The sequence below is a fragment of the Plectropomus leopardus genome, chromosome 4 (genome assembly GCF_008729295.1).
Source record: "Plectropomus leopardus isolate mb chromosome 4, YSFRI_Pleo_2.0, whole genome shotgun sequence".
NCBI lineage: Eukaryota > Metazoa > Chordata > Actinopteri > Perciformes > Serranidae > Plectropomus > Plectropomus leopardus.
In genome coordinates, this window is record NC_056466.1 from 971,465 (window position 1) to 988,511 (window position 17,047).

General features: G+C 38.5%; 2 protein-coding genes across 3 annotated transcripts; both read right to left on the reverse strand.

The window, feature by feature from the left end:
• Positions 1-682: 682 nt before the first annotated feature.
• On the reverse strand, positions 683-5,606 carry ccsapa (centriole, cilia and spindle-associated protein a). Of its 2 annotated transcripts, none has more exons than XM_042485843.1 (4): positions 5,524-5,606; positions 3,920-4,305; positions 1,768-2,105; positions 683-1,154 (listed from the first exon to the last, which is right to left on the reverse strand). In XM_042485843.1, the coding sequence occupies exons 1-4, from the start codon at positions 5,532-5,534 to the stop codon at positions 975-977; spliced, it is 915 nt and encodes a 304-aa protein (XP_042341777.1). In that variant the 5' UTR covers positions 5,535-5,606; the 3' UTR covers positions 683-974. The 2 variants fall into 2 exon arrangements, with proteins under 2 accessions (XP_042341777.1, XP_042341776.1); XM_042485842.1 differs by having other exon boundaries at positions 1,768-2,108.
• A 5,510-nt stretch (positions 5,607-11,116) lies between these two features.
• acta1a (actin alpha 1, skeletal muscle a) lies at positions 11,117-16,586 on the reverse strand. Its single transcript, XM_042485483.1, has 7 exons — positions 16,479-16,586; positions 15,669-15,808; positions 14,183-14,507; positions 13,146-13,307; positions 12,694-12,885; positions 11,873-12,054; positions 11,117-11,544 (listed from the first exon to the last, which is right to left on the reverse strand). The coding sequence occupies exons 2-7, from the start codon at positions 15,795-15,797 to the stop codon at positions 11,401-11,403; spliced, it is 1,134 nt and encodes a 377-aa protein (XP_042341417.1). The 5' UTR covers positions 15,798-15,808; positions 16,479-16,586; the 3' UTR covers positions 11,117-11,400.
• Positions 16,587-17,047: the final 461 nt, after the last annotated feature.

The window sequence follows — 17,047 nt, forward strand, 5'->3', positions numbered from 1 at the left end:
CATTATTATTATTATTATTCATTGATGAGTAGGAATCTCCTGGGCTGTAAAGTCTGTAAACTTCCCAGTTTGACCTTTAACCTCATCATGAACTGTACTCCACTGATTGTTGAATTTCGACGTCTGTACATCGTTAGCGCGGATTAGGCTAAAAGCCGATCAGTTAAAAAATAATCCATACTTATTACTGCTAATCTTCACATTTGTGGACGATAAGGTTTTCATAAATTTATAAAATTCGTGAAAGATTTGCATTGTTATTTTTTTAGTGTCTAGTAAATTTTGCTGAAGAATTTAAATGAAAAGATTTTGAGAATAAGTGAAAGAAAAAACAATTAGTTCACAGATTTAATGATATTTCAGTCTTAACCCTTTAAAAATGGAGCAAACTGGTTTGATTTTGCAAGAAAATGACCTGAAAATAAGCGCCAAAAAGGAGGTTTAAAACAAACGAGCATGAAAATAGTGCCGGAAACTAAAAAGTAAATAAATAATACATTATTTTCTGACACAATTTTAAATATATAAATATAATAATTAAGGATACAGTTTTCTAGTTTATTCCTAGTTTTTTTGTTTCCCCTTTTAAAAAAGACTAAACTAATTTTCAGGTCATTTTCTTGGTCACTGATTTGTTGCATTTGTGGGACGTTTCTTGTAAAGTTGTTTGCTGCTTTTTTTCCGTGTTTTTGAGGGTTAATGCATCTTTAGACATCTTGACACGGTCTTGTTTGATTCTTGGGGATTGTGTTTAAGTTTCAAACAGAGTCTACACGTACGTCAGCGTACAAACTCTAAATTCAACCGAGTTTTGGGTGTTTGTCTTTCCTCGACAGCAGCGATTCAGTCTGAAAAGACGCTGATGGACTCTGATGAGACGTCTCTGTCTGTCTTCAGACGCTTGTTCCACCGCCTGATATTTGCTCTTAAATAAGGAAACGTGGTTTTTCGGGGGTTGAGGGGGACTCCTGTCTCTACCTGAGCCGGGCGGAGAAGCAGCGCATGTACTCCGTCATCCAGCGGTCGTCCACCACGGTCAGCTGCGAGCGGCTCGTCTTCTCCAGGTCGGCTGACCGAGCCCGCCGGCGGTCCAGGTTGGAGCTCCGTTTGTCGGACTGCCGGCGGGTCTGAACGCAGGCGTCGGACGTGTTGCACTGAGAGGAGAAACCAGAGAGAGGGAGAGGAGGACAGCGGCGTTTTATTATTAATGATGGAGTTTCTGGTGACACGGCGGCACTTCTCTGGTGTCCAGTGATCGAGGTCGAGCCGCTCGGAAACACTCTCGTGGCTTCATGACTCTTCAGCTGTTCCTCTTTTTAAAAATTTAAATTACGTCATTACGGCATTTCAGAGACAATATTCATATGTATTTATATATTTTAAGGGTCTGCCGATGCGGATTATTAGTACTTAACCCTTTGAAACCTGAGCAAAATGGCTTGATTTCTTGACAAATGAAAAAAGCAACGAAAGAAAGCATGTTTTTCTGCTCTGATGGCTGTGGGATCAAAAATGTCAGTTTGAATGGGTTTCAATGGAGCATTTTTGACCTGAACAGTCTGAATGTAACTGTTTAGTTTCCACAGTGTATTTTAGACTTATTGTAGGAGCTGAGCTGCAAATTCACTGATTACACTCAAATACACAATCTGGACTACATTTAGGACACATGCATCAACACAGCAGATTATTTTTTTTAAAAAGTGCGTAAAATGCGGCAAAAAGCCCCTCAGGGTCAAAAGTGTCTCCAGTGAGACAGTCACTCACGTCATTTGGTGTCCTCCTGACCTCTGTCTGTCTCTCGCTCCAGTCCAGTCGGCTGGACGGTCTTCGGTTCTCCTTGGTGCTGATTGGCGGTTGGCTCTTCGCTCTCGGCGGTTTGCGGACGACAACCGGTTTATCGTCGAGGGAACTGTCTCGGCGTCCCGGCTCAGACCGAGGGGTGCGGCGGCGGTGTCGTCGCTTCGGTGCCGGGTTCTCCCGCTCCCCATCAGAGGACGCGGTGTCGGCGGGACCGACGTCAGTCGCCGTGTCGTCTGAGGGTCCGCTGGTGTTTGGAGCCACCGAACCGCCGCTGGCTTCATTCACGCCGTTTTCTATGACGGCTGCTTCAGACGCAGAAACACGGCAGGTTAGAGTCACAAACGTCTCATCAAAGACACATTTTCACACTGATGTTCTGTCCGTCAGCTCAGCAGCTCTCTGTATTAAATGATTTCTGATGTTTCGATGCAGCTCGATGATTTGACCGTAACCAGTATGAAGAGTTAATGAGTTGGTGTAAAAGTTGCGTGAATAGTCCGGCTTTTATTCGCTTAAATCACTGAACTCAACAGGCGTCTGTATGGGATGAGCTTTTAATTCTTTTTACACAAAACTGTCGCTCTGCAGAGATGGAAATACAATCAAATTATTAATTTAACCCTTTGAGACCTGAGCAGATTGTTTTGTTTTTTTTAAATTAAAAAACGTGGGAAGAACATAATTAAGTTAGCAAGAAATTGTACAAGAAAATGATGTGAAAATTCTCCAAAATAACCCAGACAAAAACAAAATAAAACAAAAAAAAAGAAAGTAAAACAAAAAATACAAAATATGCACCATAAAAAGCTTACCCATTATAATAAATTGGTACAATTATTTTTAATAAACACTTATAATAATATTAATAATTATAGTTTACTGGACATTTTTTGTTTTCCCACTTCTACTCAATAACAATAAAAATGAAAATATTGAGTTAAATATTTTACTTTTTACTCCACTACAATTATTATGTAACTCCTTTTTAAATTAAGATTTCTGCACACAAACCAAATGAAAGCAGCTGAAACAATAAGTTGATTCACTAGAAAATTAATTGGCAGCTATTTTCATAATCTTTAAGTCATTTTTATTACATAAAACATTAATCATATATACTGTATGTGGTTAAGAATATTTTTCTTATATTCTTATATTTTCTCTTACCAGAAAATTAAGAGAAATTTGGGAGACTGTTGATGTATGAGACAAGTTGCGTCTCTTCTCACATTTCCTCGGCTGCATTTCAGAGCGCGAACAGGACGAAACGCTCCCATCTGATCACTGAACCCTCAGTCCACATATTTTTAGCATTGGTGTCTCCCTGAGGCAAAGCAGCCTCTGGCCCTCAAACTGTCAAAATGACGCTCACACAGGAGCACAAAGAAACTCCTCCGGGGAGTCCGTTAGATTATCCCAAAATATTCCTGGAAGCCGGACAGGAAACAGAGCGACACGAGTACAGAGAATCTCACGAGTCTTACACTGATCGACTGTATGCAGGGCTGAGAGTTTTCTTTAAAAAATCACCAAAACTCACATTTATCACAGCCAGAAAACTGTAAAAACAGAAAATAATGTTGAATTTCCAAATTTTTGATGGTTCTTGATGACACCATGTGTTATTATCCAGGTTAATTTCCCATCTTTGCTGAGTGAAAACGATTAAAAGCCCGTCCCATACAGACGCCTTTAACTGTGCTGAGTTCAGTGATTTAAGCAAATAATAATGTGTCTATTAATTGAAGTTTTACAGTTGTCCTTAGATGTAGCTCCAATAATTCTTATTTTTTCTTGCTCCAAAAAAACATTTATTGAACTTCGATTGATGAAGCCTTAATTAGATAATAAATATTCTTACGATCTATTTATCTTTTATTTGTATTTATTGATTTATACACATTAGAAATTAGTGGAAAATACCCTTCAGAAGTTCCAAGATCCAAAAAAAAGATATCTTTAAATTGCTTATTTAGTTTAACCAACAGTCTGAAAACACTTACTCTCGCTCTCAGAGACTTGAACCGGAGAATATTTGGAATTTTTGCTCAATAAAATGTTAAACGATTAATCGGATACTGAAACTATCGGTCGGTATTGATAACGGTCTCCTCACCTGCATTCGATTCGCCTTCAACGACTTCCGCTTCTCCGCCTCCCACCTCCGTCGCTCCGTCCTCTGAAGGCGGTTTCGGTCCGGGGCTGGACAGCATCTGCTTAACCTCCAAGGACGTCGGCGGTGGGAGGGACAGAGGGGCGATTTTATTCCTGGTCAGCCGCGGCGTGGACCAGCCGCTGGAGTCGGAGCCGCTGTCCCAGCCCTCCCAGAACCAGGGCTTGTGGGAATGCTCCATCACCCGCCGGGTCAGACGATATTTCAGAGAGTCCTCGTAACATTTGGAAAACGTCTCCCATTTTGGATCTCTGAACTTCTTCATATACTCCGTCCGGACTTTTTTGGTCACCATGGTCGCGGTTATTGCTTTAGTTTCGCTCTTATCGCTGTGGAAATTAAAGAGGAGGAAGCAAAATAATGACGTTAACAAAATAAAATAAAAATAGAGCTGAGAGCAGCATTCAGTAGGATTGCCAAAATCAAAAACTTCGAGTTCTGCAGTTTGTTTATCACAAGACAAGAGACGGACAAACAGCTAAACGTTTAGCCAACATTTCAAACTCTGAAAATGCTACTTAATGAAAAGTATGAAAGTGTAAAAAGGATCGTATTTAAAAAATATTTAAATTATTTTTATACGTTCAAAATAAGTCAGACAAACAATAAACACAAACATACATGAGAACAGCAAAAAACTGGCATTCTACACAGATGATAATAAATAATAATAAAAATTATATCAATATATAAACCAATAAAATATTTAAAATGTTTTTTTAAAAAAGGACACAGACAGTAGCAAAAATAACTGACTATCGTGAAGATATATGTAACAAATATTTGAATTGTGTTCAAGTAAGGAAATTCTTTATCCACAACAAAAAAATTAGATTCACACTTCTCTGTCAATATTTTCTTAATTGATCTTAATTCCTTAGGGCTCTAAAGACTGCTCCACCAGGTGTGGTCTACCTGTAAGCCCCGCCCACCTCCCTTACAGCAGATTACCCTCAGAGCAGAGGACGATTGAGCCTTATTATAGTATTACTACTGACTGCACCACCACCGTTAGTACTGTTAGTATTCACACTACCCGACCATGTATTTCTGGTGGGAGTCTTCCCGCCTACACACATTATTTTATTTTATTTTTCATTTTATTCTTTAAATACATGTAATCTTTAATGAAACTGCATCAATTATTCATTCATGCGAGCTGGCCTACATTTGATCCAAGGACAAAAACGCAAATTATATTTATTTTAAAATAGCTAATTATTTATAATATAATATAACTGATTTTATTTTGAAGGCTTTAATTTTCCCCACCCAAAACATCGTCTGTTTTATTGATTTATGTCTTTAAAAACATCGCAGAAAAACACAATACAGCTGCTTATGTGTGTTGAAGGTTAGAAAACTTCATTAATGGTGTAATATGATTTTTAAAATGACAGTTATGCTGTAAAAAAACAGGCTACAGCCATATTCGCAGCCGCTGCCCTCACCTGCAGCTCCGTTAAGCCCCGGTTTGTAAACACGGTGAGCTTTTAAACATTTGAAGTTAGCGGTTTGATATTAAAGTCGGATTTAATTTTACTCACCCAGACCTCATCCCAGAGGAGTCCGGTGCGGTTTTAGACCCGGTCTGTCCCTTTCAGTCCCGCTGTCAGACGCTAAACATCGCTCCGTTTGTCTCCGACTGACAGCGAGCACCGAGAAAAACGGAGCTAAAAGCTAGCTAACGGACGGCTAAGTGCTTCCGGCGTACACCTTCAGAGTAAAAGACAAAGGCAACGTCACATCTGCAGAGTGGGTTATAATAAAAATAAACACTGTAAAACTTTGATAAATAGCTATTGAGATCTGGGTAAATTGGTTTTCTTTTATTCAAAAATAATAGGAAGAAAAAACAGAAGAACAAACAGAAGAAAAAAATGACCCAGAGGTTAGCGAGAAATCTGTGAAAAGTACAAGAAAATTACCTTAAAAATTTTCCAAAAATAATCCACGCAGACAAAAGCAAAACAAATAATAAAAAAGAAAAAAAAGGAAGTTTTTAAAAAAGAAGTAAGAAATGACCTGGAAAAATGCTCACAAATTATAAGAATTCTATAAAATAATTTTAAGTGTATAATTATAACATAAAATTATAAATCTACATTTTTAATATTATTTATTTATTGGTATCCACATACTTTTCGCCACAAAGTAAATGATGCAAATCTATTTATGCACCTTAAACTGAGACACTGGAATATTTAAGATGTTATTTAATTCATTCAACTTTTATTTTGAAAGACTGAGATTACATACTTCCGGCACAGTCCTGATAAAATCCCGCCAACTTGATGGAGCAGAGCAGAAATTTTTTGTAGTAATGAGGAATGAAATATGATTTTCCAGTGAAGATGCAGACAGCGGACTGCGCATGCGTGCTCTACCTCCATCTGTGCATTGACGACAACAGGTGAAACACAGAGATCCGACTTTTAACAAATTTCACTGTTAGGTGACTTTCTCAGCATCTCTTAAAGGGCTACTACAACATTCATAACGTCCTGATAAGTCTGAAAAAAAAACCCTGATGATGACAGCATATCTACGAAAATCACAAAAAAAGTCATTGTAAACCATGTCCACCAATTTCACAAAAAAGTCGTAGTACAGCATGTCTACGAAAGTCACTAAAAAGTCGTAGTACAGCGTGTCTACCAAAGTCACTAAAAAGTCGTAGTACAGCGTGTCTACGAAAGTCACTTAAAAGTCGTAGTACAGCATGTCTTCCAAAGTCACCAAAAAGTCATAGTATAACTGTCAAAAAAGTGACAAAAAGTCGTAAAAAGTCAGTATCGTATGTGTTCGGGGTGAAAAGATGGGCGTGCCCTTTTTCACCTGCTTGCTGTGTTTGTCTTGTGTGCCTCTCCAGGTGCCGTCCACCTTCCGACCAATCAGAGAAGACAAGCGAGTTTAGTAGTTGAGATGTTGTTTTTTGGTTGTACTTTGAAAATACCTGAGCTGATGTGCACCAAAGTTGATAATTTTGAGTCCTGTTTGGGGGGAGGGTGTGGATTTTCTGTTGAGTTATTAACTTAAATGTCATTTGAATGCTAACTGTTAATTTAAATCGACTTTGTTGGTTTGTTTTTGAGGAAAGTCATTTTGTTAACATTTTTGAAGACGTTTTTGTAAACTGTTATTGCCTTTATGTGTGAATAAACCTGAACTGTGTTTGATGCTCCTATTTCAACTTGTCTTTCATGATATGAAATAATCGCAGTCATATTTTTACAAAAATCATGAAAAACCTAAGCGTAGAATGTCATAGTAATGTCATAAAAACCATAGTATAGTATGTCATCAAAATCTAAAGTATAATATTTCCACCAAAAAAGTCATTAAAAAGTCAATAGTAAAATATGCCATCAAAATGATAAAAGAATCATATGGTGTCATTAAAACGTAACAATATAGTATGTCATACAAAATGTCACAAAAGAGTCATACTATGTCATCAAAAACAGCACAAAAAATCATAGCACAGTATGTCATCAATAATAGCATGATAAAGTCACAGTATAGTATGTCATCAAAAGTCTTCTTTTTCCTGTTTTATTTTGATTCTCACATGTTGTCTTGTCCCAGGTGTCCTCACTTCCTGCCGTCCTGTGTTTCCCACCTGTGTGATTACCTGCCGTGCTCTAATGTGTTGCACCTTTGTTTCATTGTCTCCCCTTCATTATTCAGTATCTGTGTTCTTGTCCCTTCACTGCCGGATCGTCTTTTCCTCAGTGGCATCATGCAGCTACACATTTTTTTGTAAGTCGTTATAGTTTTTGACAAGTTTTCAATTTTTGACTTGTGGACTATGCGGTTTGAAAGGATTTGTTTGACATGCTAAATTATGACGTTTTGGGCCCTTTTTTGGTCATTGTATGCTACTGCGCGACTCTACGAGCTAAATGAAGTTGTTTTCAGCCATTGTTTTTTGGGACATGTCAAAATTTGACATTTTTCGCGCTTACTATACTATGCGTTTTTTTTTTTTTTGGTCCATTTTTTTGACATGCTAAATTATGATGTTTTTGGCCATTTTTCCAAAATTGTATGCTACTGCGCGACTCTACAAGCTAAATGAAGTCGTTTTCAGCCATTTTTGGGACATGTCAAAATTTGACATTTTTCGCCTTACTATACTATGCGTTTTTTTTTGGTCCCATTTTTTTGACATGCTAAATTATGATGTTTTTGGCCATTTTTCCAAAATTGTATGCTACTGCGCGACTCTACGAGCTAAATGAAGTTGTTTTCAGCCATTTTTGGGACATGTCAAAATTTGACATTTTTCGCCTACTATACTATGCGTTTTTTTTTTTTTTTTGGTCCATTTTTTTGACATGCTAAATTATGATGTTTTTGGCCATTTTTCCAAAATTGTATGCTACTGCGCGACTCTATTCAAGCTAATGAAGTCGGTTTTCAGCCATTTTTGGGACATGTCAAAATTTGACATTTTTCGCCTTACTATACTATGCGTTTTTTTTTTTGGTCCATTTTTTTGACATGCTAAATTATGATGTTTTTGGCCATTTTTCCAAAATTGTATGCTACTGCGCGGACTCTACAAGCTAAATGAAGTCGTTTTCAGCCATTTTGGGACATGTCAAAATTTGACATTTTTCGCCTTACTATACTATGCGGTTTTTTTTTTGGTCCATTTTTTTGACATGCTAAATTATGAATGTTTTTGGCCATTTTTCCAAAATTGTATGCTACTGCGCGACTCTACAAGCTAAATGAAGTCGTTTTCAGCATTTTTGGGACATGTCAAAATTTGACATTTTTTCGCCTTACTATACTTTGCGTTTTTTTTTTTGGTCCATTTTTTTGACATGCTAAATTATGATGTTTTTGGCCCATTTTTCCAAAATTGTATGCTACTGCGCGACTCTACAAGCTAAATGAAGTCGTTTTCAGCCATTTTGGGACATGTCAAAATTTGACATTTTTTCGCCTTACTATACTATGCAGTTTTTTTTTGGTCCATTTTTTTGACATGCTAAATTATGATGTTTTTTTTGGCCATTTTTTCCAAAATTGTATGACTACTGCGCGACTCTACAAGCTAAATGAAGTCGTTTTCAGCCATTTTTGGGACATGTCTATAAAATTTGACATTTTTCGTCCATTTTTTTACATATACTATGCGATGGCATTTTTTTTTTTGGTCCATTTTTTTGACATGCTAAATTATGAGGTTTTTGGCCATTTTTCCAAAATTGTATTCTACTGCGCGACTCTACAAGCTAAATGAAGTCGTTTTCAGCCATTTTTGGGACATGTCAAAATTTGACATTTTTCGCCTTACTATACTATGCGTTTTTTTTTTTGGTCCATTTTTTTGACATGCTAAATTATGATGTTTTTGGCCATTTTTTCCAAAATTGTATGCTACTGCGCGACTCTACAAGCTAAATGAAGTCGTTTTCAGCCATTTTTGGGACATGTCAAATTTGACATTTTTTCGCCTTACTATACTATGCGTTTTTTTTTTGGTCCATTTTTTTTTGACATGCTAAATTATGAGGTTTTTGGCCATTTTTCCAAAATTGTATTCTACTGCGCGACTCTACAAGCTAAATGAAGTCGTTTTCAGCCATTTTTGGGACATGTCAAAATTTGACATTTTTTCGCCTTACTATACTATGCGTTTTTTTTTTGGTCCATTTTTTTGACATGCTAAATTATGATGTTTTTGGCATTTTCCCAAAATTGTATGCTACTGCGCGACTCTACAAGCTAAATGAAGTCGTTTTCAGCCATTTTTGGGACATGTCAAAATTTGACATTTTTCGCCTTACTATACTATGCGGTTTTTTTTTGGTCCATTTTTTTGACATGCTAAATTATGATGTTTTTGGCCATTTTTCCAAAATTGTATGCTACTGCGCGACTCTACAAGCTAAATGAAGTCGTTTTCAGCCATTTTCGGGACATGTCAAAATTTGACATTTTTCGCCTTACTATACTATGCGGTTTTTTTTTTGGTCCATTTTTTTTTTCCATATTCCATTTTTTTCAAAGCATTTTTCAGCATGCTTTACCATGGCGTGTTTCAATCTGCTACAATATGACATTTTTCAATGCTGGAAAGGTCAACTTTTTCGGACCATATTTTAACAAGCTACATGTTGGCATGATTCAACATGCCATAGTTTTTTTGACATCCTACACTATGACTAATTTTGATTGTCACCTTTTTTGCTGATTTTTTGATGTGCTATACTATCATGTTTATGGACGTGCCTTATTATGACTATTTTTGATGTTGACCTTTTCTCATGATTATTCAACATGTTGTATTATAATATTTTTCAAAATGTCGTACTATGACTTTTTTCAAGGTCAAATCCAGTCATTTTTTTGCCTGATTTTTCAACATGGTATACTATTGCGTTTTCTGACATGCTGTACTGTGACTATCTTCGAGTTTTCAATATGCTATAGAATGACTATTTTTGACATCAAAAACAGGGACTTTTTGGCCAATTTTTTGACATGCTGTTGTTGGTTTAATGACTCACGCAAGGGTCACCCTTTTTTGACATGACAGATCACCGATTTTTACTAGTATCACACTCACAAAAAAGTAGTAATCAGGAAACATAGTTATTTATTATGTCAAATAATGTGAATTAATTCACGATAAATCATCCCTTGGGGCACCTTTCCTGAAATGAGAAGATTTTACGAGGATAAAGTCGTAATAATGTGAGAAAGGAGACGTTATATTACGGAAATAAACACATTGCCAGCAGACTGTAAAACAGGCGAGAGCACAGGCAGCCTCCTATTTCTATATGGTAGAATTTCAGCAGCTTGTTTCCCGTTTTTGGTTTCCTAAATTCAAAACAAAAATGCGTTGTACGGTTTACAGTGTGGCTCGACTTTGGGGACAGCGGTTGTCAAAGAGCTCGTGCTCTCGCCTGTTTGATAGTTGACAAGTATTTTGATGATAGGACATTTGTACTCTTACTTAAGGACTTTTACTTATAACAGATTATTTCTACACTGTTTTTTACTACCTTTACTTCATCCTTATACACGTATATAATATCTTGGTGTTTTTTCGTGTCTAACAAACCTAAAACACGTCCAAAGTGTTCAGACTCAGAAATGACAGACTGCAGTCGTGACTGAAAATAAACGGACTTTATTTGTTCTCGTTTCTTTTTTGGTCTTTTTTGTGTGTTTTTTTCGTCCCTTTTCTCAGTTGGTCCGAGTTGGAGTGTGTGGTACCTCGAATCTTTTCACATACACACCGGACATCATTCACATTTTAAAAAATATCACATACATAACAGAAGGAATAAATAACATATGTACAGGGTGGACGCCTTGTTTTCGTCTGTGATTGTGATTGTCTCATTTGTCCCGAGGACAGCAGCGTCTTGTTTTCTCTGGTCGTGGACGCTTCGTGTTTAGAAGCACTTGCGGTGGACGATGCTGGGACCGGCCTCGTCGTACTCCTGCTTGCTGATCCACATCTGCTGGAAGGTGGAGAGGGAGGCCAGGATGGAGCCGCCGATCCAGACGGAGTATTTACGCTCAGGGGGAGCGATGATCTGACGAGGGGAAGGAAATCTGATTGGTTGGTTTTATCGCCTCACACCCAAAATAATAATGAGAGTGTATTAGAAAAAGATGCGGTTTTTGGTCCGTTTGTTTGGTCCGGCACAGCTGAGCTCTCTCTGCGTGCATCTCGCTAATTAAGTATTTTTATGAACTTGTGTTTGAGCTTTTATGTTTTTGACTTTTGTTGGTTATATTTCGTTTTTGTTTTTTGTTTGTTTTCGACCTCTGGCCGGCGTGCAGCTGATTTCCAGAGATCTGGTTTCCATGCGATGTTTAATAATAACTGAGAGACTAACGGCGTGATGCAGAGTTCGTTACCTTGATCTTCATGGTGCTGGGCGCCAGCGCTGTGATCTCCTTCTGCATGCGGTCAGCGATACCTGGGTACATGGTGGTGCCGCCGGACAGCACGTTGTTGGCGTACAGGTCCTTACGGATGTCGATGTCGCACTTCATGATGCTGTTGTAGGCGGTCTCGTGGATACCGGCAGACTCCATACCTGTGCAGGTGCACGACAGAGACATTCAGGTCAGACATGAGAAACCTGCTGTCATCACTTCATTTCAGCAGCTGAGGATGTAAAGCAGCGATCCTCAACTTATGGCCCGCGGGCCAGATTTGGCCTCTGATAGGGTGTCGGATGCCCCCCCAAAAATTTTCTAATTCACAATAAAAATAAAGTGATTCACACTAGGAATTTTTTGTACTTTTAGTATCCAGAAGGTGCCAGAGTGCATAAAAATGCATCAAAATAGAGTTTGTTTATCAAAAAAAGCACCCAATGATAGACGTCCTAGCTAAGCCCCAAACGTCCTTGAATCTGAGAAATATCCTAAAATCCAAGAAACGTCCTAAAGTCCTAGAAACTTCCTGTAACCCAAGAAATGTCCTGAATTTCTAGGAAAAGTTCTAAACTCCTAGAAATATCCTAAAATGTGAGATACATCCAAAAGTCTTAGAAATTTCCTAAAATCCAAAAATGGCCTAAAATCCTAGAAACTTACTAAAATTCAAAACATGTTCTAAAATCCTAGCAAAGTCCTGAAATCTGAGAAACATCCGAAAGTCCTAGAAATGCCCTAAAATCCTAAAAAGTCGAGTTTCTCTGCTGTGAAGAAGCACAGTTCGTGCTGCTCACCGATGAAGGAGGGCTGAAACAGCGTCTCTGGGCAGCGGAAACGCTCGTTGCCGATGGTGATGACCTGACCGTCGGGCAGCTCGTAGCTCTTCTCCAGGGACGAGGACGAGGCGGCGGTCGCCATCTCGTTCTCAAAGTCCAGAGCCACGTAGCAAAGCTTCTCCTTAATGTCGCGCACGATCTCACGCTCAGCTGGAAACAGGAAAGATCAGATTTGTTCCCAAAAAACTATTAAAGAAAAAGTTAAATTAAATTAAAAATGACTGTAAAAATTTGAGTACTGGTCAGATATTCGGAGAAAGAGTGCTGGCACGAAAACTTTGCAATTAACGGAATAACTTTACATTATTACGCCAAATTTAAGGTGTGCTTCTTCTTTTTGTAAAATAAGAAAAGAAAAAGGACGCTTCTGTGTTTTAACATTTTGTTTGGTGCTGACGTGAAGCGTTTACCGGTCGTGACGAAGGAGTAGCCGCGCTCCGTCAGGATCTTCATGAGGTAGTCGGTCAGATCGCGGCCGGCCAGGTCCAGACGCATGATGGCGTGAGGCAGAGCGTAGCCCTCGTAGATGGGCACGTTGTGGGTCACACCGTCGCCAGAGTCCAGCACGATGCCTGAGAGACAGCGAGAGTCCAGTTTACAGCGTTTTCTCTCCAGACTGTGAGGAAAACTAAAAAAACTCAGTTACAACCTCCTCCGTCATATCTATAAAGTTAGGCTCGCAAACAGCATTTATCTTCATTTTCAATTAATTTATCAATTACTTTTTCGTGGAACCGTTTAGAGAGACGTCTTCAAATGTCGTCTTATGTTTGACAATCAGCCCTAAACCAAAAAAATATTCTGGATAAAACTCAGACAAAAACACTAAATCCTAACATTAGAGAAGCTAAACAAATAAATAATAAAAAATAAATAAATGAATGAATATACCACAGCCCAAAACCCAAAAATATTCAGAATATAACTTCAAGACTAAATCCTGATATTAGAAAACAAAAAACTAAACTAAAAAAAAAATCTAAATGAATAATTAAATAAACAATTATCTTTGTTTGAATAAATTAATGTCTAAATATTGAATAAAATATTTAGTATTATAATATTTAAAAAACTTTTTCTTGACCAATGTACTTTTTGCAGTTTTTGTCAACTTAAAGACAATAATTTTGTCTCAACAAACTTGTAATTAGCATTTACCATTTTTTCTGACATTAAACAGACCAGTTTTCTAAAATAAATAACCCATACACCAAAGTTATTATTATTATTAATGAATAAAATGATGCATGTAGTGTCATATTGTGATATCATGATCATGATATCATGATATTTTGCATTTTTAAAGAAATGAAATTAATTATTAATTTATAAAGAATGATAAAGTAACAATGAACACCTGTGTGTGTGTGTGTGTGTGTGTGTGTGTGTGTGTGTGTGTGTGTGTGTGTGTGTGTGTGTGTGTGTGTGTGTGTGTGTGCAGGCTCACCGGTGGTGCGGCCCGAGGCGTAGAGGGACAGCACGGCCTGGATGGCCACGTACATGGCGGGGACGTTGAAGGTCTCGAACATGATCTGCGTCATCTTCTCCCTGTTGGCTTTGGGGTTGAGCGGGGCCTCCGTCAGCAGGGTCGGGTGCTCCTCGGGGGCCACGCGCAGCTCGTTGTAGAAGGTGTGGTGCCAGATCTTCTCCATGTCGTCCCAGTTGGTGATGATGCCGTGCTCGATGGGGTACTTCAGGGTCAGGATGCCCCTCTTGCTCTGGGCCTCGTCGCCCACGTAGGAGTCCTTCTGCCCCATACCGACCATCACGCCCTGCAGAGCGGAGCAGCAAACGCGCTTCAAAAACAAGTCGACTCCAGTCTGCAGCCGTTTACGACATTCACACTGAGCTTTAGTCCCAAACACACAGTACATACACCCTCCAAGTGTCAAATATGACGTCTTCTGGTGTTATTTTCCTTCTCAAATACTGTCACATTTCTTAAAATCTTATTAGTCGAATCTCGGTATTAAAACTGTGAATGGGAGTTCCCCATCAGACCTTTTTCGATTTAAAAAGTCTTCATTTACAGTGTTTTTACAACTAGAAATCTAAACCAAAAAAAGTTTTTGTACTTAATTTGTATTCATTGATCTGTTTTCTACACTGTTTTTTATTTGTTTTTTCTTAATTTTGTGGAAACATGGAAAACTACACGTTACATTCATGTAAAGTCAAATCACACCAGGTCTTTATTATGGTTCCTTCAGCTTCGGTCAAATTACATTTGAGAGTTATTTAGATTTCTTTAATGCCACTTTAAACCAAAAATTTAAAAACCTAATACAAAATACTTCCCATTAAGGACATTTTTGCTAAATATTCACTGTACCTGTGACATAAAAGCTGGCTTTTTTAGTCAATTTCAAAAGTCACAGATGATACTGAAACTACTTAAAATGTTGAAAAAATAGAGCGAATCAAGTGGAAAAATTATTACATTATCCTGAAAGTTTCCATTTGGTTTGCCTTGTTCCTTTGTTATTTGTCTGGATGTGACAAATGAATATGAGGTTAATGAGTTTAGTCAGTTATTTAAAAAAAACCTAAAAGATATTACCAATTATTTTGACATTTTAGAAATTAACATTAGAAAAAAAATTCTACTTCCCATATCTTAGCATTTTTAAGACTATTATCATTATTATTATTATTATTATTATTTATTATTATGATAGGTGGCAGTATTTTTATTTATCTATTTTAATTGCATTTTATTTCTCAAAATATTTTGAATTTAGAGAAATAAAATCTGGCCTATAGTTACTGAATGAGCCTTTCGAGTCAGAAATAAAGGGCAGAAAAGAGCTAAAAACTCAGGTCAAAGGTTGTGTGACTAAAAGTGATGAGAATAGAAATCATAATGTTGAGGGTTAAATATAAAAACATCCACTGTTTAATTTTTTATTTTTTTTAGGGATGTTCTTGTGTACCTGGTGACGGGGTCGGCCGACGATGGAGGGGAACACGGCCCTGGGGGCATCGTCTCCGGCGAAGCCGGCCTTCACCAGGCCGGAGCCGTTGTCACAGACGAGGGCGGTGGTCTCATCGTCGTCACACATGTCTGCAGCTTCTGGAGGAGAGAAGTCACTCAGAGGGTTAAACACAGAAGAAAGACATTTATTATCAGCTGAATGCACAAAAATGACTTGAAATGTTAAACCGAGGTTTCCTTCAGGGCTGAACTGCACACACGTGATGTTTAAATGCATTGAAGAATAAAAATAATAATTTGAGTCACACATTGTTTAAGATGTCAGTAAACACTGATGTGCAGTATGTTTACAATTATAACTTATTTATTTAATCACTTTTCAAATAAAGTTTCCATCAAAGTACCTGAGCTGTGTTTAATTATCTTTTAGCTGATTAAATCATCGACTTTTTTAATTATTTCTGACCATAAATCAAAGTTTAAAGCTGCTATAATTAAAGCACCTGAGCGCAGCAGGTCAGACGGCCCTCCCCGCTGAGGGTGAACAGACGCCGGCTGCGGCGCACTGCCAGCTCCCGCCACTTAACCACTCAGCCCGGTAACTCTCCGTTAATTTACTCACTGAAAGTCTAAACAAACCCCATTAAAACAAACCAGACCCCATTAAAACAAACCAGACCCCATTAAAACAAACCAGTCCCCATTAAAACAAACAGACCCCATTAACAACACAGCAAAATTTTAAACAAATCAGACTCCACTAACACCGCCCCGCCGCCCGCCCGCCCCGCTCCATCCAGCCGCTCACCTCTGCTGGTCTCCGGCTGTCGGTGGGGGAACTTTAGCCGCTGCTGGCTCCGGATGAACGGGTGAAGAGGCAGCGAGCACCGGGGTCCTTATATACACCGTCTGCTCCATCGCGCCCCCCGGGGAGGCGTGTGTTTCTGCTCCGGACAGCCGCTCAGGAATGTCCGAGTATCCGACAGGAATTCAACCGGGCCCGGCGTCCATATTTGGTCGCGCGCGAGGGAGGGCGGCCGGCCCGCACACAGAGGCTCGCGCGCCGGGAGGGCCATATATGGAGAGGAAGCCCCGCGAGGGCGCCGCGGTGCGCTCGAGCCCGTGTATGGAGCGAGACCGGGCCGACGCACTGAGCGGTACTGGCGCGCGAGGAGGAGTACTACTACTACTACTACACATTCATTCAAGCTGTAGGAAGTACACATGCCCATTCAAAACTTTACAAACTTAAAAAACTAAAACGAATAATAATAATAATAATAATACTATTTATACTAATATTTTTTTTTAAAAAAAATGTACATTCATTCAGCCTGTGGAAAGTACACACACCCATTCAAAACTTTACAAAATTAA

What these genes read in the sequence shown, in the direction of transcription:
- ccsapa (XM_042485842.1), bottom strand. An exon ending in TGAAGGCGAATCGAATGCAG is followed by an intron (nt 2,109 to 3,919) that starts GTGAGGAGACCG and finishes CTGCGTCTGAAG; the next exon opens with CAGCCGTCATAGAAAACGGC. An exon ending in TCAGGAGGACACCAAATGAC is followed by an intron (nt 1,155 to 1,767) that starts GTGAGTGACTGT and finishes TTCTCCTCTCAG; the next exon opens with TGCAACACGTCCGACGCCTG.
- acta1a (XM_042485483.1), bottom strand. Translation starts at nt 15,797, where the DNA reads ATGTGTGACGACGATGAGACCACCGCCCTCGTCTGTGACAACGGCTCC. An exon ending in CTACTCCTTCGTCACGACCG is followed by an intron (nt 12,886 to 13,145) that starts GTAAACGCTTCA and finishes TCCTGTTTCCAG; the next exon opens with CTGAGCGTGAGATCGTGCGC. An exon ending in GTTTCAGCCCTCCTTCATCG is followed by an intron (nt 12,055 to 12,693) that starts GTGAGCAGCACG and finishes GCACCTGCACAG; the next exon opens with GTATGGAGTCTGCCGGTATC.